The 27838-nt window shown below is 37.5% G+C and overlaps 1 protein-coding gene across 1 annotated transcript in view; it reads left to right on the top strand.

Annotated features, from left to right (window-relative positions):
• ARHGAP15 (Rho GTPase activating protein 15) overlaps nt 1-27838 on the top strand; it is a 331823-nt gene that overhangs the window by 195421 nt on the left and 108564 nt on the right. Inside the window, exon 10 of the mRNA XM_017834748.1 lies at nt 6392-6490. Within this exon, the coding sequence (XP_017690237.1) occupies nt 6392-6490 (99 nt within the window). The remainder of the gene's footprint in view (nt 1-6391; nt 6491-27838) is intronic.

Raw genomic sequence — 27838 nt, forward strand, 5'->3', positions numbered from 1 at the left:
GGCTTTTCATGCTCCAGCAAGAGCTTTAATGAATATCATCAGTCCTCATTCCACCTCACTCATGCTTACACAAAATATCTTTGGTCTAGAAACATTTTGAATAATTTTGGGGATGATATGTAATGCGGGATCTTTGTGTAATGTGTTTGTGTCTCTGTGCACACTTATGTTCAGATATATATACACGTGCACACAACCTAGAAATAGTAAATAAGAGGCATGTTCCCTGTCTGCCATTTTAACAGCGTTATTTTGAGAATAACTGTTCAAATTTATACTCTAGGGCAGAGGTCCTTGGTTCCTCGGGATTGAAATATTCTCAGAATTTACAGAATCTGCACTAATATGCTAGAAAAATAATATATAAATCTTCTCTTTTAAAGCGGCTTTATAGTCTATAATTGAACTTTGATCTTTATGTTTGAGCTTTGTCATGATTTAATATTACCCAAAATGAATTGCCAACCTTCAACTTGATATTGGCCTGCTAACTTCCTGATTTCTGAGGCTTTCTAGTCCAACAAAGGAAAAAAACTTCTGTGGAACTGTGATTTTAAAGCTATGGTGGTTGTGTTGGTAAAAGACTATCAGAAAATACATTCTCAGTAAACAGTAAAAAAAGGATGAGCAACAACTTAACATAAATGACACTGTGGGAAATGAGGAAAATGAAGCTATGCAGCTGGCAAGAAATTTATTTGATTTTTATTTTTTTAGGGTGGATCTTTTTTTCCCAAATGCTAGACACTGAAGGAACCTCTCTGAATTTATTTCATAAGCTAAGCGAAGGCAAAAACCAAAACAGCATAAGAATTGGAATGGTTACAACTGTTTCAAGATGAAAATAAAAGCCACTCAATTGCTAGTGAAAGGAACTAGCTGTGATTTGGCTTGATAGCCTATAGAACAGGGCTCAGCATATGTTGGTGGTTGTGCAGATCGCAGCACAGAGATCACCAACCATTTCATTTCCAGGCAAGGGAAAATGTCTTCATTGCATCATATGTTTCAATGGACCTTGGAGTGGTTCAATGTAATGAGTGAAACGCTCATGAGAAGTCCAAAAGAGCAGATTAAGACCTACCTTTGGTGTGTTCTGTAATTCTTGTGGGTTATGAAGGAATTTTGCAAGCGATCTGGTACCCATCATAACTCAGGGAAAGTTAGGAAATGTTTCCTTTGACTCTCAGGGACAATGGGTCACAAGGGTATTTCTTTCTTTGACAGGGACATTTGGAAATACTTTACCCAAACTCTGTGGACAAAGTGATTTGTTCCTTTGACATGATGCTCAGAAATCACAAAATCACAGAAACATAGAATATGCTGAGCTGGAAGGGACCCACAAGGATCATTGAGTCCAACCCTTAGCTCTGCACAGGACCATCCCCAAGAGTCACATCATGTGTCTGAGAGTAAATATCTCATTTTTGGAGACCTGTTTTGAGGACTACAGCAGGCGCACTCTCTTTGAATTTAAATGAGCTCTTATCCCAAGTAAAACACCAGAATTTCTTAAGAGAGACCTGTGTCTATAGCACTATTTTCCCTTTCTCTGAGAATGTGAAACAAATCTGGCAGCTCATATGCCACTTAATAGTAACTGTTCACAAATATAATTTTTTTTTAAATTGATGACCACCACAGATCAGTGATATATAATAAATCTCCAAGTTAAAAGGACTGGCAAGATTCCCAGTATGCATAAATCAGGGGAGCTCCATTGACAACCTCACCGACTTCAGTCAGCTGAGGACCTGCCCCACTTATTGTAAAAGTGTCATGGCATTATTTGGAGCCCCAGTCTGGGATCAGCGTCACTTTAATGTCTGACTTAATGTGTCTGACTCTAGAGATCGAGCAGCTAGGAGTCACCTTTCAAAATATGGCCCCAAATGCATCACTTCCCCATCCAAAAATTCTCTGTTGTGCTTCCTACTGTCCCATTCCTCTCTCTGTACATTCCTCTATTATTTTGTCTTTTCGTTCTCCTTCCGTCTTTTCCCTCCCAACATTCAAAGAGATACAAAGAAAACAAACAACTTGGATGTTGATACAGAACTCTGGTAGTCCAGCAGCTCAAATCCAGATGCAGTAGAGTTAATTCAGTTCCTGAAAGACATGAGATTACATAGATATAATTCATGTTTCTAAAAACTTGGGCATCGTACCATTACATTGCCTCCTCTCATGTCAGAATTTAAGCTTCTCCCTGAGAAATGGGAGTATTAGCAATGCCCTTCCCTGGTTTTTTTTTAATAAAAAACACTGAAGTATGAGTTCCTTCCAAGTGTGGCCACATCTCATCCGTGTACATCCAAAACAGTTAAACAATGACATTCTCAGTGAGGATGTGGCTTCAGTGATTTTGTTTTAATTGTTTCTCTTCCAGAAGTATTGTCTCCCATAGTCGAGATTTCTGCAGCTCAGGATTAGTGGCTTTGCTGCAGCCTGCAAGAGCTACTCAAAAAAAAAAAAACAAAAAAAAAAACAACCAAACCAGAAGTAGCTCTGTCAGGCTCAGGGAAAAATTGTTTCTCTTCCAGAAGTATTGTCTCCCATAGCCGAGATTTCTGCAGCTCAGGATTAGTGGCTTTGCTGCAGCCTGCAAGAGCTACTCAAAAAAAAAAAAAAAACAAAAAAAAAAACCAAACCAGAAGTAGCTCTGTCAGGCTCAGGGAAAACTTGAAGCTCCCCAGAACGGCCAATTCATTGCAGCTGTAATCATCATTTTATATTATACAACTTGTGAATGTCCATTCCCTACTCTTCTGGTGTCTGGTTTTATATCCATGTGCAAAGCTGTCACACGCCCCACCATCTTCTACCAAATTTTTAATGTGCAGATAGGAGGGATGTGTAATGTAAACCATACCACCAAACATATTATGAATATATTGCTCTTCTTAAAAATGCTTGTTGGTTTTTCATACAACAGTATTGACTAACTGTCGGCGTTTGATGTATGGTTTACCAGCCTGATGTAGACTTATGGTTAGAGCTTAACTTGTTAGTTCTGCTTTTGCAGCCAATTCAGAATAACTACAGATGCCCCAAGATATTAAAATTGACTGCTCAAATGGACTCAGTGTGGGAGTTTCATTGGTTTTAAATTGATAACAGCTGAAAGAGTGAATGATTAAAGCTGTATATGGGCATAGTATGCAGCTCCTTTGTACGAGCTCTTGTGAACAGAATCCACTGCATGGGAATTGCCTTTGTTCTAATAAAAGATATTTCTGAACAATTGTTAGTTTAAATTTTTAAATGATGAAACAAGAGCATTTCAGGAGCCTATAGAGGAAATAATTCCTGAGAAACTGGAATAACTCTGAGAAGATAAAGTGGATTTCTATTCAGAGGGGAGCATTTAAAGTTAAGTAGCATTCCATAAGGTGGTAATTGTGTCTATTTCCCAGGCATTTGAGTTAAATAAGCTGGATAGGAAACATAAACTGTCATAACAAGAGGTTAGGAGTGTTGTGTACATCTCTTTTTTTTCAAGTCATAAAAAATGAAGTTTTGGAGGGCCTTATCTCAAATAAATCAAACAAAGGTTTTTTTGCTTTCCTTATCCCCTTAGGAGCTTTTCCTATTTTTTTTTTCTTTTTAAAAATGTCCTGGATAGTTTTTCTTTAAACTAGTTTTAAAATATATATATATACACACCTATAAAAGAATAAGAAAATAATGTTTCAATCTTAGTTACTCATAAATCTAGCTTACAAAAGTTAGCAATTTGCCATTCCTATAATTCCTTGTTTCTGAAATACCACACAAAGACTTAGCTGAGTTTTCCTCAACTATCCCTGTGACCTCTGCAATTGTAAATATGGCAGTGCAACTACTACCATTCCCATGTTTATGTGCAGAAACAGATCCAGCAAAAAATCAATCGATGAGAGAGAGTTGGAGAATTTGTGGTTAGGGACTACCCAGAATTGAGAGTATTTGGATGACTTATGGGATCATGTACTTATAAATAGCCACGAATTTCTAGAAGGGGGGAAAAACTCTCCAAAGCAGTTGTGTGCTGTTGTTTTACCATAGTCTGTTTTGATGCCCAGGAACAATTAATGCTGTTTTGCTGCCCTTTCATCTGAAACAAAAACCCTGAGTGCCTGTTTTCTAAAGAAGAGGTGATTTAAAGCTTAACTGCAGGGTACAGGATATGACTATATACATACAGTGAAAGGTATACAAAATGAGGTTAAATATTCTGCTCAATATATAGAATCTGCATCAAGAAATGAAGTAATGGACTAGGTGAGAATTGCCAAACTGTTTTCAGCCTTTTCAAAATTTCCTCGCAGAAATACCAAATATTCTGTATGCATATAGGGGATTGAAAGAGTAACTGTGAAATAATCCTGGAAGTTGGTTATAAAGTGGTTATAACACAGAAGAGAAGCTGCTGAACAGCCATGCATTAATTTTGTTTCAGATCTTCATATGTTGCCATCTAAACACAGTGCAGCTCTTTGCCTGTTTTGCTTCTGAAATTGTTTACAAGTGTCTTTGTCCACCAACTAAGATACATTTTTTTTACTTCTTTTTAACATAATTTACATTGGAGACCATTCCGTATTATGCAAAGAATTTGACAGGTCTTTGCTAAAATTTTGAAAAACAATTAAGATGTCAAAAGAGGAAGTGCTAGTACATTTTAATCATAAATCTCTGTAAGTATAATTACCACTGAAGGCAGCTATAAATGTTTTATGAAGAAAATGTAACCAGACTGTGCTTTGTCAGAAACATAACCCCAAAACATGTAACAGACTGTTCGCTAATGCTTAACGCCACACATGCACACAACCTTCCTCGGTGCAGTTCTGTGAACCCAGTCCTCCATCCCTTCTGCAGCCCAAACTCCGACTAACTTAAATTCAGGCTTTGGTGTACTCTCTCAGAATGCAGATCACACGCACTGGGAGGTGTTGGAATAAACTTCCCTGATACATCTCGAGAAGTCCAAACCATCCCCTGCGCCCCACCTTGTTTCTGTCGTCGTGTTCCCTTCTCTGAGGTATTAGGAAAGAAAAAGCAACTGAGTTGCTCTTGAAACCTAAGCTAAGTGTGAAATAGGAGGGATTAATTATAGGAAAGTGAAGCTCCTTGCAAAGCGGGAAATAAAAAAAATGAGAGTTTTGCTCAGTTTTTGCCCACTAACATAGTGAGGAAAAGTTGTGTTGCTGGGAGGAAGAATCACTCCAACTGGTTATGGTGGAAGGTGGTGGGACTGAGTATAGAGGAAACACCCAGTGCCACGGGAGCTGTAGAGGAGAGCAAGAGCTGCTGCTGGGTTTGCTGTGCCGAGCCCAGACTTGTGCTGTCACCCTCCAGCTATCTATACAATAATTTTCAGAGCCTCTACACCAATTTACAAACTGTAGTACTCTGTTGAAATGCTATATGGAGACTGTCTCTCTGGATAAATGATGACAGTACGCTCCTATTGTTTCAACATTTAACTGCCTCCTATTGAGTAGTTCCTCTCATCTGTTTGATTCATTCTGATTCTAGCTGACATCGTCCCCGTTACTGATTGCTCTTTTCATAATTTCTCAAATATATAGAGTGGAAATGAGGTGGAGGGAGCTAATTAGTAATCTGAAGAGTTCAACCTGCTCATACAGATGTGTTTCAAGATCAACATACAAAGTTCAGCAAAACTTTGAAATCATAAAACCTAAAAGGTAGCGTTGTCTGTTTAAATGCTTATTCATGAAGGAAGTAACACTAATCAAAAGTTAGACTTGGTGTAAGATGCAGTCCTCATCCAAAGATATCTAGTATCTTGTATTTTTTTAAGCAGTTAATCTGATGATTAAAAAATAAGCTTTTGTAAAGATGAGATGAAATGGTACTAAGTCCTGACGAAGCAATGTAATGAAGCCCTTTCACTTCTGTGGTACTCCATGCAAAAGTGGAACTTCCAAATGTGTGGAAGAGACAGGCCACTCAACAAGATGAGTTTCTAGGTTGGACCAGTAGTTGATATCATGTAGGATTTTACAATCAACAAGTGCGGGATTTGTGGCTCTAGAAAGGCCTTCATTTTTTTGTGGTAAGTCCAAACATATGGCCACATCTTTTATGGCAGGTCCAGAGATCTCCAAGCCCTCGAAAGGTCAAGGTCATGGTGTAAGTAGAAATTGAAACTCGAATCCAGAGGGAAGTATCCAAGTACTGTGAGCAGCAGATGTTGAGGGATTTGGTTCTGTGGCAGAAGCTAATGACCACTAGGACTCAAAAAGGATTTTCTTCCAACTTTGCCTGTCTATCTTCGATATCTGAGTTTTAAATTAATAGGCAAGCTGAGAAGAGACAAAAATCCCACTACTAATAATATCTCTTAATGTATTTTCCTCTTGTTTTCCAAATCTAGATCAAATTTTTGGTTCCCATTTGCACTTGGTCTGTGAGCACGAGAAATCTACAGTCCCTCAGTTTGTAAGACTGTGCATAAAAGCTGTTGAAAAAAGAGGTGCGTACCTTATTATTTAACACTTTTTTTTCTGATAGTAATCTAAACTTTAACCTCATAACTCTGCTCAGATTTCCAGGGCAGGAAGACAGTTCAATTCGTAATATAGTTATGAACTGAAATATATCACATTCTGTATCTTCATTTTCTTTATATGATAAGACTCTAATAGCACCCGTTGATGCTGATTATTCCTTATATTTTGTTTGACATGTTGTTGTTTTAGTCTTTCTCTGGGTAAGTAAATGCTAAATGTCGATAAAATGTCAGTAACTTTCATTCTGAAGTCTCTGGTGAGTGTAACGCCAATACTTTTTCCTAAGTCCTGAACTGCATTCAGCCAAAATAAATGTTATTCTGATGTGACCATTTTTTTTTTTTTAATCAGTGCAGGTGTCTAATTTTTACAGTTCTCTTAAAAGCCATGATATTATAAAACTATTGGAATGAGTATCCATCCTCATTACAAGTTTTGATTAATAAGAAGGATTTTTATAGTATAAAAAAGATGTACTTAACACCGTTGCCTGCCTTCCTCTCTGCAGAGTGTATCTTCTCTCACTGAAGGTCATTTTCTTTGGAAGGTACATGCGGTAGATGCAGAATCTTAAAATGTATTGTATAAAAATGTGAGGCTTCATCACCATCTGTTACAAGTTTACAACTTGTTCCAGGGATCTGGGGAAACATATATCTTGCAAAAGATAGAAAATTTATTTTCAGAGTAAGGCTGGGTGAACCCATTGTCACTGCCATATACTGGAGTCTCAGAACAAGAGAACCCATGAAAAATAAAAAGATACTTAGAGCGTTATCCGCAAAGGAAAAAAGCTATTTTAATTCCGCCATTGTTACCTGGTTTTATAGTGAAAGGTGCAATAAAACTACCCTGGAGTTTCAAACTCAGGGAAATTCATGCTTTAATTATACAGCAAAGAGAGCACTGGGATATTATTACTCCCAGAATCATTGGCAGGAAGTCAGAGACTGAAACAAATCGGAGATTGTTCGGTAGGGGGAGATAGTAGCATTGGGTTTTTTTGGAGGGAGGCTGGAGGCTGGATAAAGAAAGGGGAGAAATGTGTGAAGTGACTATTAATAGAGGAGGAATTGTGAGGAGAAATTCATAACACGAAAAGGAAAGGCAGAGATTAGATTGTAAAAATGCCACACCATGCAGAACATGCCTAAAGGACTGCTTGGTTACGATCTCAGCACAGGTTCTCCAAAAGATGCGTTGGATATTTCATAGACGTTTTGTAGTATCTGACCACTCCTCCCAGGAGAAGTGAGGCCAGAGGTTTCTGCACTGCTGAACTGTAATAGAAAAATTCAAGAAACATAGTTAGATGTTTACTGTCTGTGTGATTATCAAAAAAGTATTCATATCAAAAACTAAATGTATCACCGTTCCTTCAAAGGAGTTCATCCTTATGAGAATTGCATTGTTGTTCTTGTGTTTCCTTCAGACTTGCTGTGACTTAGAGAAGTCTACCCCTTTTAGTTAGTCTAACATGTAAATAGAAGCTAATCATATGGCATGAGACAAAAATTTCACTTTATCAGTATATTTATGAGTTTATATTTGATACGCGGGTTTTTTTCTATTATCGTTTTCTTGGATTAAGATGCTTGCATTTACTCACATTCTATTTACCCAAAGTGTTGTTTTTACTAAGTTCTGGCATAAACTATCTCAGGACAGCAGTAATTTATGTGAAGCTAAGTCCAATGTTTATGCAAGCTTCTGATGACATTTTATACCGGGGTTGGTATTAGGAAGCAGTATGTGGAGGTGCCAAGTCTCCCGGCATGGCTGAGACTCAACAGATCTGAAGCCCTCCTCTTAATGGCCAGATATGCCTCCAGCCAAGATACTCAACTGCAGAGTCATGGGAAATACTTATGTACCAATTATGGGAAAGGCACATTTAATGAAAACTGTATGTTTACTTTCATAGTCTTAGTAAGATGGCCTAGATACTCGGTACAGCTGGCATATTGGCTGGGCTAGAAAAGCTTTTTTTCCTATTTAGAAAATATATCATCTACACACTGTAACTGTACCAAAAATGTTACTTGCGTGCTTTGCTTAAGATAAAGGTTTATTAGGAAAAAAAGACCTTAAGAGACCATCCCTAAATGTTACTTACAAAACATTCATACTTCACTGAACGGTTGTGTTCTTAGTTATCAGCTCATGGATTTCATTATTATTCACCTACCGATTTTCTATTTGTTTTTCTGATTTTTAAAGCATTATCACTGTGCACAGAAATAGAGTCTAGCAGGGATCTGAATAAACCATATTAATTAGTACATTTTCCTGTGTAGAAGAGGTTACACACAATAGCCAACTGTAGCAATATTCTCCCACAGAATAAAAATGTGGAGGTTGGCATTAACCATTGGCAAGATTTCCTGTTTAGTTACACTATTTTAAAATGAATATCAAAAGGATATTTATTCTACTACTATTCTGCTGTAATTTAGATCAGATTTTGGTCATTTATCCCCGACTTTGCTTCTTCATCATTTCAGGACAGGGGTGCTTTATAAGGTCTGCTCTAAAAAGCTCATACCATAATGCATATTTATCTATTCAACAAGGATTCACTTGTGAATGTGAAAAAAAATGGAGTGAGTTCCATTTTTTTCAGCCTCCTTTGGTATTTTTAGTTATTGAAGTAGGACCGAGGAGCAGAAGGTCTTTCTCCATTTTCTCAGCCATCTTGCAGAGCTGACAGTGGAGTTTAATAAAAAGAGGCAATAGAAAAGTGCCTGTTCCTGGAAACTTGAAAGGCAATTGTCACATTTAATTTTTAGTTTTTTTAAGCAAGCTCATTTTTTTCCCTTCATTCTTCCTGTACTTAGGAATTACTGATAATAATTACTGAATTATTCATTCACAATTTTTGATGAACTTCTAGTCCCAATTATTGAGCTATCCAGACCTGTACCACTGAAGTCAACAGTATCTTGGCCAAGAGTGTTGTAGCCTTGGTATCTCATGCAACATCCTAAATAGAAAAATCTCCCATATCTTTGGTGTAACCTAGTGAGGCTAAGAGAATTATTCTGTACCACACAGCAATCAAGTTGAAGTAATACAGTGGATACTCAAAAATCTCCAGCATTTCTTCATTTTCTACTTTCTTAGGGACTTCAAGGGAAAATTTTTCCTGGAAGAGCATATTCCTTGGTTTTTCAGTGTCTTCTTTTGATTTTCCATCCTTACTTACCTTGGGTAGACCTCAGGCTTTTCTGGGGCTATCTGTTGACCTGACTTTTTCAGTCTGTATTCCTGTATTTCATTCTGTATTCAATCTGCTTTTTCTTCTCCCTGGGAAGCATCTGACAGGTAGCACCAACCCTGAGCTGAGCAGTACAGCGAGGAAAGCCTGGGACAATCCTCCCAGTGCACTATAACTCACATGCTGAGCACTCCTGCCAAGGGTGGGGCCCATTGCAAGACTTTTTGGTGTTTCTAGGCCAGATATTCTTCCCAGTCACTTCTGGAGTCGCCTATTTATTTTGCTATCCATGACCCTTTGAAAGTCTTGGCTGTCTTTTTTTGCCTTTTTTTTTTTTTTAATATGTGAACGGCATGAGTAGAACGCATTAAAAAAAATTAAAATGTCAGTCTGTGTTGTACCTAAACAACGTGCCATCCAGAACTTCTCATAGTAGTGTTTTATCGTGTGAAAACAGTCTGATACTAAACTCTTTTCCAGGGAAGATCATTTGTCTGTGTGTCTAATGACAGAGTAAATGAACACCCTGAGCAGTCTGTATCCGAAACGTATTGAGGGTATCCAGTGTGGCTTAGGATTTGTAAAGAAATACATCCCTAATGCTCCAGGGACATATAATTTAACTTTCATCTCTCTTTTGAAACATCCTTCATTTTCTCCCTCCATTCCCAAATCCAAGTTAGTGTTCTCAAATCAACCTAAATGACTTGAAAAATGACACTGCAGCCAGCAAAGCTGATGATTGCAGGTACCGTTCCCATTCAGAGCTGGACGTTGCAGATACTGTTTTCTGTTGCTTTTCTTGGAGCACAGGATGCTCTGACAGGAACGATACACAAAATTACATATTTGATTCAATGCCTAAAAGCCACCCTGGGATCCATAACCTTGCTTAAAGATTTAAGAAAGACCTTTAGTCCACTTCTGAGAAGGTTCTTAGCTTAGAAAACTTTATCTTTCAACTTTACTTCTTAGCAGCTGTTATGTTTTTTTGCTGTCGTTTGTTTGACAGGATCCAGTTATAGGTTCCGATGTCTGTTTAAAGAAACAGGGAGGTTGTTGGCTTTAAAATTCCCTTACTGCTTGTGTGTTCAACATTTTCCCAGGCTTTTCTACATAGTTTGCCAAGTAAAGGGACTGACCTTTTGTAGCAAACACTTTTTCATTTCTAAATGCTCACTTTGATTTTTGTCCCATTTTATGCTCATTCCAAACTGTTTACAACCCACTAAAAATGACTGTGAATTATATGTTTGTGTAATGGATTCCTTTTGTGGTCAGAGTGGAATGTTTACTTTGAACAATTAGTTATCTTTGGGCAGATTATAGTGACCTGAAAAAAGAATGGCTAAAATTATTATAGTACCTTAACTATTTCCTTTTGTTATCTTCTCTGTTTGTCCAATGTATTATTTACTGGGTTTCATTGCTCTGAGCCCCAGTGAACAAATCATGTTAAATAAGAACAGTGACAAAAAAACTCCTGAGTATGGGCTTTTGGCTTGGGGGGGAGTTGATCTGCTGAGGTAGGACCAGTGAGACTTCAGAAGGGACCTTTAGGCACTTAAAGGCTGGATGTGCAGTATTTAAGAAGATATGGTTTTGCAAGAATTTTTAAGTGTTTGCTCTCAAAAATTCAGATTTCTCTTAGGCTTCCAAATTTTGACACCCCAAAATACCTAAAACCAATACTCAGTTTGTCTTTAATTAATTTAATGTCCTTAGCTGTGCTTTGATTGTGCATAAGATCATTGCAGACATGCAGACACACAGTCTCATACTGCAGAATATTCAGTGTTTAAGGAAGAAAATGCCTTTATGGCAAAGATAAAGTACCTTATGGGATGTATAAAAGAAATACAGTCATCCCAATGGAGAGAAATGAAGATAAAAATGGTATTTTAAACTACCTCACCTCCCAAATGCCATGCTGCCCTGTGACAGAAGGTTGTGTCCCTTTCATCAGTTTTATCTCTTAATCTAAAAGCTAAAGTGCAGCTAAAAGCACTTTAAAACCTATTTATAATTAAAAAAAAAAAAAAAGAAAAAAGAAAGTGATATTTCATTACCTTCTAAATCATATATCGCTTAAAAGGTAGTCAGTATTCTGGTAGAGTGTTTACACAGAGGAGAGTTCACTTATCTCAAGGAGTTAAGCAAAGAGGAAATGAGTTTTAAGAAATATAAAGTATTGTGAATATATTTATATAGCTAGGAAAAATATGAGTTTTTAAAACAGTCTAATGCAATCTCATTTTCTAATAGAGGAAAACACAGCAGAATAATTTTAAAAGAAAAAAAATCCCAAATACCTTCTAAAGCTGATGACTCCCATGCTGGGATCATTGTCTTTGGTATGGTGTAGTTAGTGGATTATAAAACATTGAGGATGGCGGAATGTGCAGCCAAGGTATGGATTAATAACCACTGTACAAAATCCCTGGAAGCTTACAGAATTGTTTAGGTGGGAAAAGGCCCCTAAGATCATTGAGTCCAACCATTAACTCAGCACTGCCAAGCCCACCATTAAACCATGTCCCCAAGTGCCACATCTGCACAGCTTTTAAATCCCTCCAGGGATGGGGACTCCACCACCCACCTCCATCCCTATATGCATTATAGTACTCCTCAGTATCAGATCTGTGTTCAGCAACATGCTCCTCAGGGTTGTATTTAACTTCAGCAATTTCTATCTGTTTGGTTCTCAAAAATAATTCATTTCCATTCCTAAGGACCTGAGGGAGGAGGCAGGAAAGTACAGGGTAGTTCTGCCAGAGTATGTTCACCACCATCTTGGGGCTCCCAGTAAATGCACAGTGTTCCTGGGCTACTCCCAGCACGGTTAGACCAAACCCACCAGCCGGTGGCATAAAGGATTTGTTCTGGCAGGGCTTCCTTGAGAAGAAGGGAAACCTCAGGAGACTGACCTACTCTGTGCCATTTTATATTTCTGTCTGAGTGCAAGATTATTCTCCAACAGCACTTGGCCACTGAACAACCACTGAAATGTATTTTATTTATGTTTTCCCTCTGTCGTATCTTTCTGTCCTCAAAGCAAGAAATTCTTCATGAATAGCAGTTTGTTTCCTACAAGCTCATTCACTGATCTTCGGTACTTATTTTCCTCTGGAAATGTATTTTCCAAGCTCTTTTTTGATTCTCCCAGGTCTACACATGCTTCCTTGCTTACTCTGATGTAATTTTACATACTGTTTCCAGTGGCTTTAGAATTCAGTACCCTGAAAGTACAGAGATCATGTTGCTCCACCAAATGATCTGAGCTCCCAGTTCTGCTAATTTTGTACTGTTCATTCTTTCCCACTTTGGGATAATCTATTATGCTTGGATCCAGGCACGCACTAAAAGCTAATACTTCCATGAAGAATGTGCAATTTGTACTGTTTAGCTTGTGATGAGATTCCTGAAGTCTTTTATGATTCTGTCTTGTTCCAAGGAGGCTTCTGCTCTCAACCTTTATATGCACTGAATGTAAAAGAAAAGAAAAAAAAAGGAAACAAACCGATAGAAAAAAAATTACACACACACAAAAATATCCAGCAGTTCAGCAGATAAAGCCTTTTTCAGGGAATTCTAATGGGCTGAAGAAATCTGTTTCTGAGGGCATTGAACTATGTTTACTTTAAAGTGGCCAACGAGCATAAACTCAAACATACAGATGAATGCAATATAAAACAACAAAGTTCTGAGAAAAGCCCTTGAAAAAGTTTGTGATTTAAAATGTTTGGTGCTTTTTTTTTTTTTTTTAAAAAATTCTTCTTTCGAGTGGAAATTAAGAGCTGTTGAATTCAGTGCGAACATGTTGGCAAGCTTTCCTCAACCATTTCTGTCTTCAGGCTCAGGCAATCCCGCTATAGCCACCTTTCTTAGAGTAAGAGCCAGTTAATAGTGTTGTGCAAGGTCCAAGTCAGAGTTGGCTCTGAAGGGTATTCACTCTGGGGCCTCTGTGTCTGCTAGAAAGCCACATTCTGAGTTAGAAAAAATATCAAGAAGTGTCAACAGGAAACATCACGGAAGGGCATACAAGACAAATTAGAGAAAAGGAGACAACAGCAAAAAAAAAAAAATCCAACTGAAAAAAAAAAAAGGAATAAAAGCTTTGCAATGGCAAGACACAAAAGATAATAAATATATAATTATTTAAAAATTGGAAAACAGAGACTCTAAGTTAGTTCGAAGAAGAAAAAGCCATAAAACAGGCAGGCATTTGAAGCAGTTGTTGTCTTTGTCATAGTTACCTGATACCTGGTTCATTGATTAATCTGTTCCAGAGAAATATATCCATTTCTATGAAAAAAAAGGGGGATTTGTATTTTAAGCCGTGCCAGTAACAACAAGCAGACACTCGGTGTGCACCAGAGTAACATTTACAGTGCCTGGGCCAAATTCATGCCTTGTGTAATTTTATTGCTTTTACTGGAATTACACCAGAGATGAGTTTGGCCTTTTGCCTTTTTCTAGCATTGTATAATATATCTATTTGTGAACATGTAGAGGAAAACAGGGCATTTTGTCTTCTGAATTTTCCATAAAATCTTGTTCAATAGGCTTAATAAATAAAACAAACCACTTAACCTACGAAATAAAAAAGAATCAAACAATGTTTTCTAGATATTAAAATAATGTTAATACACTTTGTAAATCAAGTAGTTGACACTTGTACGGGCAGAAACAAAAAGTCTAGAGAAATTTAAAGCCAGCTCACTGTGTGTGTTGCTTGCTCTGTGCCAAAGAGAGAATGAAGGTCCTGACATACCCCCTGGTCAGAGGCAGATTCAGGGAAGCTCACACATGAGGGCATCCACCTCCTAGCCATGAAAAAGGTAAAGAGACAGAGACAAAAATCCTCTCTTTTCCTCCTGAATAAGGCAAGGCTGTGAGGCTCTATGCCCTAGTACAACACACACACAGGCAAGGAGCTGGCAGGATTTCCACTGCAAACCCCATTTAGTCAGACTTTACAGTTCAGCCATTAATAGAACACTTTGGGCTAACACTTGACAAAATGAGTCTTAGCCTGGAGGAGATGTTCACTCACACACACTCACACACACACACACACACACATACACACACACTAGGTCCATCAAGTTTCTTTAAAGGAAAAAAAAAAGAGGTGTAGTTTCAGATTCTTTCAATATCTCTGTCGCTTAAATATAAAGTTATATTTTTAAAATAAAATTATGAAGGCATAATTCCACAACGCAAACTGATCATTTTTCCTGTGGGAAAAAAAAACAAGTTACTACAACTGCACGACAATTTTTTCAAAAAAGTTTTACAGCAAGAAAAGAAAACACTCTAAAAAAGTTTTGCTGTCTGTATGCAACACTGTGGGGTCAGTTTAAAAAAAAAAGCAAACCCTTTCCTTTTTTTTTTCCTGCCTGCAATTCAAGAGAGCAAATAACTGCAGTTGTATTTTATTACTTCAATTATTTGCTGTAGCAGCTTGTGTTACATCAATGTTTTAACCATATAATACTGCAGTCTAATGGGATTGATACCTAAGTGAGAGAAATTGTACCAACAGGAGGAAGGCACAGGGCAAAGGAGGAGGGCAGCTTAAAAAGGAAGCTTTATGTCAAGGCTTTCCCTTCTTTAAGAGAAGATTTTTTAGCTTGTTTTGCTCCTCTGAAATTATGAAACTGATTTTGTTTGCAATCTAGTAACAGAATTGTCCCTAAACTGGCTCCTGCATGATAAAGCCCCAAGGAACTAACAAGTAATTCAAAGGTCTCCAGTTGTATATTCACTCAGCAAGATTGTTTTATTATAACCAGGATCCACACGGATCATGGATGTAATTATATAGCAAACTGACTTCTTTTTGTCTTTGCTCAAACAATGCTCCCTGGTTTGGGAGGAATGACATATGTAAATGAGAGCAAAATGTGAGCATTTGGTTTCATAACACAACAGAACCATACCTCTTGGATCCTGAGCTGCTCCAGCCAGCCTGATCCAGATCTCTCCTCGTGATTCCTTCATGCACTCTTTTTTTTGGTGTCAGAGGTGATGTATTTCAAATAACTGAAATTTCATGAGAAAATTCATGAGAAACAGATATTGCTATCAGAAACTGCTTTCTCATGCTTATTCTGCTTTGTAATGAATATAGGCTATTTCTTCCTATAATTCCTGCTTTATTGATACAAGCCTCTGTCCATCAAGACAAATGGAGACTTCTCTTTAAGGATCTGAACAGATCTTTTCTGTGGTCAATAGTTGTTCCTTACAGCTGAGGAAATGGCTCAGTGTTTTGTTGTTTTAAGGCCTTCAGCTTTCTATATTTGCAAAAAGATGTAAATACACAAATTTTCTCTCAGGGTTTAAAAACAAAGAACAGGAACTTGTTCAGTTGCCCAGATTATGGGTCGCTTACAGGTGATACTGTGGTTCTCAACATTACCATGCAGCCCTCCAAACCAAGGGTTAGGTGATGGGTCTTCTCTGAGATGCCTTCACTCAGAAGATTAGAAAGTCCTCAAAAGACAAGGGCTATTCCATGCCCCTTTCCTCCACCTCCCCAGGAAAAATTCCCCCCGACATTTCAAACCATATGTTCCGATTTGTCAGCCCTGAGCTGACATGGTGTTACGTGACATAACGCGCCAAAGTAGCTGCCACCAACTGGCTTTCCCGTGCCAGCAGCAACCACACAATGGTGTTGGAGGTACCACAGCTTTTTGTTTACTTAGAAATGAAATAATTTTGATGAGTGTATGGTATCAGTTAGCAAGTGTTGAGTTCTTCGTGTTGATACTGCTCATGTCGACTTAAATGGAAAACGGATCAGCTCAGAAATCTTTAATGAGAAAAGTTCCTGAGTGTACTTGTAGTGGTGCCCTGTGGAGCCACTAGAACTAAAAATCTGTCAGCATACTTGGTAGAAACTTTGTTTCATGGTTCTCTAACTCATATGATTGAGATTAAAGTGAACAAAATCTTGGCACATAGTTTGGCAGGAGAGAAGCATTCCTGTGTTTGTGTGTGTGAGACAGAGACAAAGAGAGGGGGAAATTTAGCAGCCACTCATTTGGTGTTAAATTATCAGGTGTTACATATTTTTAATAAACCTTAGGAGAAAGATAAGATACATCCTTCTCTACTGAAAACTGCTTTCACTTAGCCCATAAACTTAACTTTGAACAAGCTGAGCGTCTCCTCTGACCACTGAAAACAAAATCATTCAAATTCTCCAGCCCAAATAAACTGCAAGACAGACTTGAATCCAAACAGGAAAGTGGAAGGTGCTGGAAGGGTGCTCTTTAAGCAGACAGGTTTTCCTTCTTTACCACTAAACCAGAGTTCACAAAACATTTTATTCAATGCCCTGATCCATGACCTGCAGGACTGTCCTCGCAGGAGTGGCTGATCTCTGGTCATAACCAGCACTAATCCAGTGACAGAGCTTTGTGCACAGGAGCACTTCTACCATCACAATATTTTTTGAAAATTTTCAAAGCCTCATGATATATGGATGTTTGAGGAGTATCTGAATTTGCACACTAGAAATGGTTCACAATAGTGCCTTTTATTATCTGTATTTCAGTTGCATTTTTGTATTCTGATACATCATACATTAAAAACACAAAGTCCACAGCTTACAGTAAGTTTCTACTAGAAACTTTGCAAGTGTCTTGGATGTCTCTATAGTAAATGTTATTAACAATTATGGGAATTTTCACCAAGGAAGGAAATTAGATATGGAAAACCCTCTATGCCAACTTTGTCTTTCCAAGCCCTCAGAATACCAGAGGGTCTATGTGAACCCTAGTAAAAGGGATGAGATTGAATTTCTACCTTCCTTACATCATTCCAGGTCACAGTCAGCATTAAGATACAAAGACAATGATTCAAATCAAAATTCTTCCCGTAGCTTCAAATCTTAAAACAATTATCTTCCATGAAAATATCAAATGATACTCATATTTATGCTTTTACTTAAGCCAAAATTCAACTAACAGATATCTAGTGCATTTTATTGCCAGCAACTAAGGTTTTTCTTATGAGAAGTCAATATTATTATGTATTTCTTCCATGTCTCAGTTATGTTTCAGTTTTATTATTTGTATTTCATTGAGATTTTTTAATTTGCATATTTCAAAGTAAGAAGCAATTTGTTCCTTTTCAGACTATACTTAAACAACCTCTTTTGGGGAGTCCCTGAGCAATTCACATGCAAGTTTTGTGCTATTTTAGTGTAGCATATCATGGTATACATGTCAAACCATGGCATGAAAACTAAGCAATTGCTCCTGTCAGAGCAATGAAGGATGTACTAGTCTCCTAAGTTTTAGTACTTATCACTCTGAAATCCAATTCAGGATTTTCATGGTTTCTGTAGATACCTTGAGTACACCAATGTTTCTTTAGCAATGGTTCAGATTTTGCCCAAAATAAATGGAGGCAAAAAAAAAAAAAAAGCTTTTAAGTTACCTAAACCTGTTTGGGGGAAGAAAACAGTGGAAATGACAGGGGAAAAAAATATAACTGCAGATTCCTGCAGCTAAGATGGCAAAATAGAGTGGAAAAATATGTAAGCGCAATAGTTTTGTGTCCTATTAAAATTAATGTCTCTGTTGTTTCACATAGTACTGCTTAATGTCACTGTTTCATAACACCAAATATGAATTTTGCAAAAACAAGAGAATTTTACTCACTTCTTAGACTGGAGATTCATCACACAAAAGAATGAGTAAGAGCATTCACTGGAATCCTATGGTTTTCATCATTATTGTGTTTTTAAATGTGTGCAATGTGCACCAGGAAAAATACTACTGAAGTAAAAGTCATCTATGTATGTACATACACACACACACCTTTGTATTATCCCATTTTTATGTTAGGCAGATATGTCATGCTGAGAATTCAGTAAGTTGGTGTTAGATAGCTGTGTTATACTTATCTCCCAAGAGAGCCCCTGGGTTTTCCACACAGCCATGGACTGTAACACCCAAAGGTGTCTGATAGTGTGCCTTAGGCTAAAGAATCTAATTTTCAAATGTTTTCTCCCACTTGAAGATAAAAAGTAAATGCAAAGATAGATGCCTACAACGCAATATGAGTAAGCAAAGACTGTTGCCAGCTCCACATTAGAGCCCCAACTCTGTTTTTAGAGCAGGGTTGTGCACATTCCTATATTAGAAACCCAGAATAGAGCTGGTTTAATTTCTAACTGCAAGACACAGATCCAGCCTTCTGTGTTATGCAACAAAACAAGTGCTACCAAGTGCCTTGCTGATATTTCTTTAACGATTTTTGAATTATAACAGTTAAACTCTGTGTTGACATCCTTCCCCAGTGATGCTTAGCAGCTGGAGGACATCCCCACAGGTGGTCAGGTAGGACCTTGTCCAGGAGAAAACCTTGAGACATTTAAGGTTGAGCAGAGCATAGCTTCAGGTTAGAAAGGAATGGTTCTGCCATAGAGAAGAATGTTGGGCCTATCTGGCCCATTCAACTATATCTAAAACCAAAATATTATGGAAGAAAGAGTCTTGTGGCTTTCAATTTCGATCCTGTATATCCCTATTCTATATCTTAAACTTTCTATCCCAATAGCTATCATTAAAATAAATAAATAAATAAATAAATAAATAAATAAATAAATAAATAAATAAATAAATAAATCTCTTTGGCAATCAAAGGTGCTACAGTCCAGAAAATGGAAATTCCTTACCCATTTTGGCTGAAGATTATGTTTGCCCACATGTACAGTTCTTCCACTTCCAACTGTTCAAAGTCCAACAAGCAGTGGTACTAGTCAGGATGGGGAGGTGACATTGCTGAGGTCTAATTTAATGTCTCACTGTTGTGAAAGACGGGAGAAGATTTGTCCCTACTGTGCACTAAATTGTCTTTAAAATCCGCATTGGGAACAAGGGATGTTTGCAGAATTGTATCTGTCCCTTAGCTTTTAACCACAGTTCCTACTGGTGTCAGTGGACCTGACTGGAAGTCCTATAGAGTCCTACAAGGAGAGTGGGACCCCCCAAAGTGCAATTTCCTGCAGTGTTCTGATGTTGCTCAAAAAGCACAGGCGTGATGTTGGTGATGATGGATCCCCAAATGAAGCACAGTTCAACCAAAGTGGGAGGATTTAGCAAAATGCATAAATTTCTTGTCTGCTACTGTCTGTAACAGGCAGATCCTCACAGTGAGCCTAAGTTACAGCTGGCTTTTGCTGGAACAGTTTATGCTCTTGACCCTCCTGGGTTGTATAGTCAATAGGGAGTTGTCAGGCTACATGTGTTTTTAAACTTCTTTCAGCTAAGTCAGAAATCCGAAAGCAAAATACAGCTCTCAGCAGTATCATGTGGAGTTGTGACACTCCCTGGAGGGCTCGGGGTCCATAAACCAATGAATGGATTACAATGAGGCATAAATGTAGTATTTTCATCCATGACAGATATAATCTTGAGCCTGTATTTTTCATGTTACTTAACTCTTTCATAACGTAATGTGTGACAGAAAATGTCTTATAATGCACATTGCAGTAAATATCAGTCAAGTATGCTTTATTGCTGAGCTCTACATGTTTCCAGAAGTTAACAGGCACAGCTGGGATATAAGAAATGGCAATGTTGTATATATTTCTTGAACATACAAAATACCTTGGCTCTCTTCTCCCCCACCCTCCACATTACATCCCCAGCTGTTCTGATCATGTCACACAGTGGATGAGTTTTTCCATCGTCAGCTTCTCCTAAAATGATAACCTTTATTCAGGCTTTCATCCTCCCCAAAAATAGACTGTATTATCCACATTGTCATCACATGCAAATTAGACTATCAGAGCATATATTTTGTGGCACAGAATAATAGAAATGGAAGGTGGCAAACAGCCTGTTGGTAGCTGTACCTGGCAGAAAATAGTGCAGGTAACATCCATTGATTTTCCTACAAAAGACTCAAATCCCTCCTGTCAATCAACAAAGTGTGTTCTGGCCCCAATATCAGAGAGGTAAGAACTGGAATCTGCAGATCTCTGGAGACTTGAAGCTGTTTCTATCCCAGGAGATTTGCTGGTGAAAGACCATTCAGCTTTCAAGGATTCTCAATACTCCCAATAGACCTCTTATAAAACCATAGAATGGTTTGGGTTGGAAAGGAGCTTACAGATCATCTTGTTCCAACCCCCCTGCCACGGGCAGGGACACCTTCCACTAGCCCAGGTTGCTCCAAGCCTGGTCCAACCTGGCCTTGAACACTTCCAGGGACGGGGCATCCACAAATTATCTGGGCAACCAATTCCAGTGCCTCATCACTCTTGATTACTCTTGGTTAAGCATGAAAAAAATGCACCTTATAAAGGAGCAGAGAACCAGAGACATCTTATTTTATTTCAGATGAATTAAGTATCAGTCAGAATGGACCTTCTAACCTGTATGTGAGAAGCAGTAACTGCAGCAGACGAGAGAGAATAGAAGTGGTGAAGGAGGTATTACAAGAGAAAACAAACAAGCAAACAAAAAAGAAATAAACATTCCCAAAATTAAATACTAATGTGGTTCAGAGAGAGAATGGCTACTTTCAAACATTTGGTAATTTCAGATATTAAAATGTGTTGCATGAAGGAAGACAATGTTATTTCCTTTTAAACTACCATGCCATTTAAACCAGCAAGCTGGTGTGTGTACTGGAGGTCTGTATTTGATAGGGATTTTTTCCCCTTTAGCATAAACCTTGTTGATTTAAAAAGTGAACAAAGATGAATCAGGTGGTAAATGTATTCATGTAATCATTTTCATTAATAAGCTGTTATAAATAATAGAGGGAAGGTTTTAAGTGTATAATTCTCTGTCGCACAATTGAGATTTTTCCACATCTTCAGCAGTAAGTTAATTAGAATCACCTGCATTTTCTTGGGCGGACACCAAATGGATTGCAAACAAAAACAGATTAAAATAGCTGTAGCTCATGGCATACAGATGACAAGATTCACAAAGAGGACAATCAGGCAATGAAAACCTCCTCTTTTTCAAACATTTTTAAAGGAAATTCAGCTCTTGTGAGTCGCTGTAAAAAGACGTTTGTAAGTGTTTCGCTGAAAGACTAGAATGGCTTTGTTTCTGATCCCATGATGAGTGAAAGAAATGTTTAAGAAAGATCACTTTACAGAGAGATTCAGACTGAAATGTGATGACCGTGATTCAAGCCAAGCCAAAAATTACAGCTCAGAATTAAAGGGGATGGACGTGGCTTGGGAATCCATTTTCCCACATTCCTGAATCTCAGTCATCCCAGCCAATGTTTAAAAGAAAATACAGTGGAAAGCAATGAGGTCACTTTGTTTAGCTGCAAGGAGTGGGACCAGCAGAATGGCAAAAGTATATATTGGAGGTAACGGCAAAATTACAGTGAGCACGCTGCGCTCATTCAAAACAAATAGTTTGAAAGCTTGGTTTTGCTTCTAGTTACAGGCAGCCTTCTGAGTTAGTCTTGTTGTTCCTGGGGCTTTTAAACCATAAACTTCTTGAATGTCAAAGCACAGCACAATAGAGAAGAAGAGGAAGGCATAGCAAGCTTGATTTGGGCATTAAACAGCAGCCCCGCGTAGCAGTGAACTGTGTGCTCATTTAAATTACACTTGCTTTGTACTGTCGCTGCCCTTATTTATTTGTATATAAATATCTAAGTGGAAATTCTACCATCAAGTGATGTGAAACAGAATAAAGTATATCATCCATCATATTCACTTGTTACTTATTCTCAGTATGTAATGCTCATATTCAGTGTTGTAATTGCTTCCATTAAACAGTTTCTACAGGGTCTTGAAAACAATAAGATCTCAGTCAAGCTTTTCTCCTTTCATTGCATCTTGGAGTTATTACTGCAAGAAAAAATGAGATTCTCTTTTTATGTAGGAATGCCCCTCATCTTCTTGATATTATTGCAGTCAAACATAGAATTATTTCTTGTTAGATAATTTCCTAAAGAGATTCACCAAACCTCATGTCAGACACCTCCAACAGAGCCATTTCATAGCCTGTTAAGAACTAGTACAATTTTTCCTCTCCTTTCTTTTCCCCTCAGTCTCTGCCTTCACTAAATTCTAAAGCAGTGTTGGATTTCTACTGATCAGAAAATAAAGAAGATCTTGTTCATGATACCTTGAATTCAGACTTGTCTGTCACAGGTCCTTCAGCTGGGCAGTGCTGGTTGGGAGTCTTCAAATCACACGAAATGTAGTGATGGAGAAGAAATTTCTCCATCCTCTCTTTACTATCAAGCAATGATATTTAATGTTTCACATTACTTCCTTTGCAACCAAGTGCAGTGCTCTACTAGAAATCCTATTTGTAGCCCATGAAGAAGTTCAATCTCTTCCCTTCTTTGATACTCTTTTATAATTCAAGGGATCGTATTAGTCCTCTTTGTTGTAGCACTGAGCTCAGAGATCATGTTCAGCTACTTATTTAAAATAAACCTCAAGTCCTTTGTATCCTACATCCAGAGTACACCGTGTGCCCTGTGTTTCTCCATACAAAACCTTGTTTTGCCAAACTGTGGCCATTTAGGGCAGTAGTTCAGCTCTTCTGTAACTTTACCTGTCCTTATCATCATTTAATATCTCCCTGATCTCTGTGTCATCTGCATATTTTGCTAAGAGAATTTTTTTTTCTCATTGTTCGTCTCTGATAGAGGTATTAGATGGCACCGGACTGAGAGCTCCAATCTCGAGAGCCAGTTATGACCTTGCTAACTGATATCTCCCATTAACTACCACATTTTGAGGTCTGTCATTGAGCCAGTTTTTAATCCATGTAATATATGCCCAGTTAATTCTATAAAGTGCAAGTGCTTTAATCCAAATGTCATGTGGTACTAAGTCAAAAGCCACACGGAAGGCCAAACATACTATTTCAACACCATTGTCTTCATCAACTAGACCTGTCAAAAATTCAGTCCTATCAAAAAATGAAACAATTTTTCTAAACAAAGCCCTGATTTCCATGAGACTATGTTGGTTGAGATTAATGATATTTTGCTATGAATTATTTGTTCAGAGTGTCCTGAATTAATAATTTAAGTAGACTGTCTGTGACTGAGGTCAGTCTAGCCAGCCTCCAAGAGCATCCCTCTTACTGCTTTTACAATATCAGAATAGCTCTTCAGCTTAGTCACTTCCAAATACTTCTCTATATTTTATTTGAGAATGAGAGACACAAGTATATCATGGGCATCAATGTAAACAGATCCTTTTTACATCAGTGGTTATGGTTTTGTCCTTCGGATTGACTTCCAATATCATCCACTGTTTGGTCTCCCAAGTTTGTTTATCCTCTGTCTGTTAGAACTATTTAACATGACATTTGCATGGCACCCACTTCCATAGTAGCAAGTACCTTCCCTGGTCAGGAAATGGGACCTATTTTCATACCAGATGTTTGCTGGGATGTTGTTTTAAGCCTTAAAATGTGATCCTTTTCTGGGAGGAGTACAAGAAGGGGTAGTTCTGGCAATCAAAGCAGCAGTTTTGTTCCAGCAGAGCAGAGCCAATCCTGGTGCTGGCCTCGAGCACCGCTCTGGGAGCTTTAGGGCATGTTCAACCCCACCCATCGCCACACCAAAAAGCAGGACAGGGATGTCAGCAACACTGTGTGTGCTGTAACTCAAATTTGCTTCATTGTTCTCACCATCTTCACCTCTGATTTCCATGGCATCAGACAAAAATGTTATTTTTGCACCCACGTTCACCTGAAAATCTCTGGGTATATTTTATCACCCTGTACAAACACAGTATTTTTAATATCAAATTTTAACCTGTCAGGTTTATTCTTTGCTGCTCTTCATGATATTCTTTCTCCTGGCATACAAATACTTATCCTTTTGTAAATTTTTACTTTTGTTGCACATTGTTTTGTGTTTTTCTCATCATATTATCTTGACATGGGTATATTTGCTGCATTCGCTCACTTCTGCTTCTTTGAACGACTTCTTGCCTCACTTTTGTGCCCTTAGTAAACCTTAAAAAAAATTGTTTATAAATCAGATATTTATGGTAAGATGTATATGAAAACACGAGGAAAGAATTATAGTTTTAGGGAGAACATACCCTGATAATGACCTCTTAAATATTTGTAAAGATAGCCCTGGGCATCTGAGCCCACAAAATAGTTTATAATACAACAGCTTGATTACATAATGATACTTTAGTTTTAAAACGTATGATCTTTCTGTTTATGGGAAGGCATAATAGGCTCCTTTGAAATACAATAGTTTTGCCCTGAACATAACTGATTTTAAATGAAAGGACTAACTAAAGAATGCCTTTCTTCAAGTTTGTACTTCACTTTGTTGTTGAATCCAGCACGATGGTTTCTCTTACAAAACAGGCCTGGGGACCACACCTATTTCAGGATACATTAATTGTGAAAGTTCCGTGGGTTTCAGTGCAGGAAGTTACCTAGTACTGTTTAAAATGATATGTTTTAAATCCTAAATCTTGTTAAAAACCAGAGAAATTTCTGTATACCACCATCCCCCCTCTCCCCACACATAGAGAACTTCTTTTTTATATTCGGTTTGAAGATATTGTCAAATATGGATTAAGATTAGACAGAATAAATGTGATTTGGGAGAGGGGTTTGTTCTATGTGAGAGAAAAGAATTAGTGAGAATGTTTAATTCCCAGTAGTTCACAAATCATCAAGACAACTTCAGCCAATATCAAAATCTAATATTTTAAAACATTTCTTTCAATAAATATATCACCTAAACTGTAATCTTCTCCTGTGTTTTTAATATTTCTCTGCAACACCTGGTTCCAGCACAAACTGCTACTAGGTCTGACACTGACCTGCATTCATGGTTACTTCCATTTTGGGTAGAAATAAGAGTGTAAGAAATGTTTTAAATAAATGTTCTTCTACCATCTTCTGTGCAGTGCAGAGGGCCCATAACATTCATTATTGTTCTTGAATCTCAACCAAGACTGAGTCCTGCTCAATTTCACCTTTCTCATCAGGAGTACCTGTTTAATTTTTTAAGATAAAATAATTAAAATTTGCTATAGTTTGGCAGCTGAACTGATGTATTCTTGAGAAAGTTCTTTTCCTACATTTCTTACACCAGTACAAACTATAGGGTGGAAGTACTGAAGTCATTATCATGCTTTTGCCTATAATTTCTAATTGTGGGTCCATCCTGTTCTCAGGTTCCTCATTAAAACAAACAGAAACAGAGTTGGAGACTGGAATATAAAGCAAATAAAATACTTGTTCTCCTTTAGGGCAAAATCCAGTGATCCTTCCCTGATAAACATCCCTACAAAACACAAGAAGGTCACTCTATAGTGAACTAAAGTTGACTATATTACAATGAAGGGGATTTTTTCTGAAATGTTCTTTACCACTATACTTAAACTCCAGCACCAGATAGGAAACTCTGCAAGGCTTTTGTTTCATCTTGTTCCCTAAGTATTTATAGCCTGCCGTGAAGAAACACTGACAGCAGTGCAGTGATGTTTTATTCTTGACAGAGGTGCCCTTAAAAGTGAATTTGCTTTGAAAATTGTTCATAGAATCAGGATATTAGAACTATAAAGATATATTTTTCTCTCTCTTTCTCTCTCTTTCTCCTTTATGCCTAATTGGATTTCCAAAATAAGTTGTGAACAATCCAGCTAAGATAACGTGGTCATGAAAAGGATGTCCAAATCCACCAATTTGCATTGGTTTGGTTTGGCTTAACTTTCAAAGTTCTTGGAGCAGAAAGTTGATGGCACGTGAACACTATAATTGGCTTGATATTCTTGGATTTTATTTTTTTCATTTTTTTTTAATCTCTGCCATATTGCATAGTGCCCAAATGAAATGCTAATCAGACCTCATTTCTGGACCAAAATAATCACATAACAATAATAATGCACTTGTATACCCCATGTTGCAAGATGTAATATCCACCAGTTTACAACATAACTTGTCATTCTCACTTGATTTAGATGATTTATGCAGGTTCCAAATTGATGCTCTTAATGTGAGACTATTTCACCCAAAGTGACATGGATTGCTTTCACTTATATATATGCAATAAAGTTAAGTACTGAATTGAGTTGCATCCAAATCAAAGTTAACATTCTGTTTGGGGGCTTGTCTGTTTCTTACTTTACTTTATTTTTCTCTTTTAATTTCTGGTTTAGTCTTCAATTTACATGATGAAATTCTTAATCCCCTACCACAAGAGTCCCACAGTCCTATGCTGGGAATTACTCTTTCTCTCTCACTGTCCCCTCACTAAAACAGAATTAGACTCTTCAGATTTAGGATAGAATTGCATTACTTAAACATTTTAGTAATTTCCATTTCCTCATATGTTATACATCCAGCAGATGGATAATTTCCAAGTTTTCTTGATTACCAGATCCTTTTTAATTTCTCTTAAATAAACTTTCTCTTTATCCCTCTGTAACCAAAGGGGAGATCTTCCTGAAATGAATCATCACTCTCTGTATTATGTTGCAGGACACCCACAGGTGCAGGGTAGAAATCTGATAAAACACTCAGATAAGCAGTGCAGAATTATTATTAATAACCAGATAAGGGAATTATTATTAATTTTTAAAACAGATTATTTAATGCAAACCAAAACAGGATGTTGCTAGCTAGGAAGGACATAAAATAAAAACTGTATTTTGTAGAGAAGAAAAACAAACATGCAAACAAACAAAATACTTTAGTTGTTTTCAGACTTCATCAAAAGCAAAAGTATATCTTTTAAAATGTTTTAAGATCAGTGAGAAATACCTCCAAGCAGTTGAGTCCACTGGCACAAGTGCATCATGCACTTGTGTTCCAGGGCATGATGCAAGACTCAATAAGGACTTGAAGCTCAGCTTCTTCATCTTTGATTGTTATTGCAACTGGGCTTCTGGGCTTTTGTACTTATTATCACTCTTCCCTACAGTTTCAGATTTCCTTTTTGCCCCACCTCAACTTGGTAAAATATTCCCCCTAGGTACATTGTCAGGAAATATTTCCTGAAAATTTTTGAGTTTGACAAATTAGCATTTTCCAAGAGAAAGGCTTTCTCTGAAATTGCTTGCCAAAAGCTAATTAAAACTTGTGTTCCA

This window comes from Lepidothrix coronata, unplaced genomic scaffold (assembly GCF_001604755.1).
Source record: "Lepidothrix coronata isolate B3197 unplaced genomic scaffold, Lepidothrix_coronata-1.0 Scaffold238, whole genome shotgun sequence".
In the NCBI taxonomy this organism is placed as follows: Eukaryota; Metazoa; Chordata; class Aves; order Passeriformes; family Pipridae; genus Lepidothrix; species Lepidothrix coronata.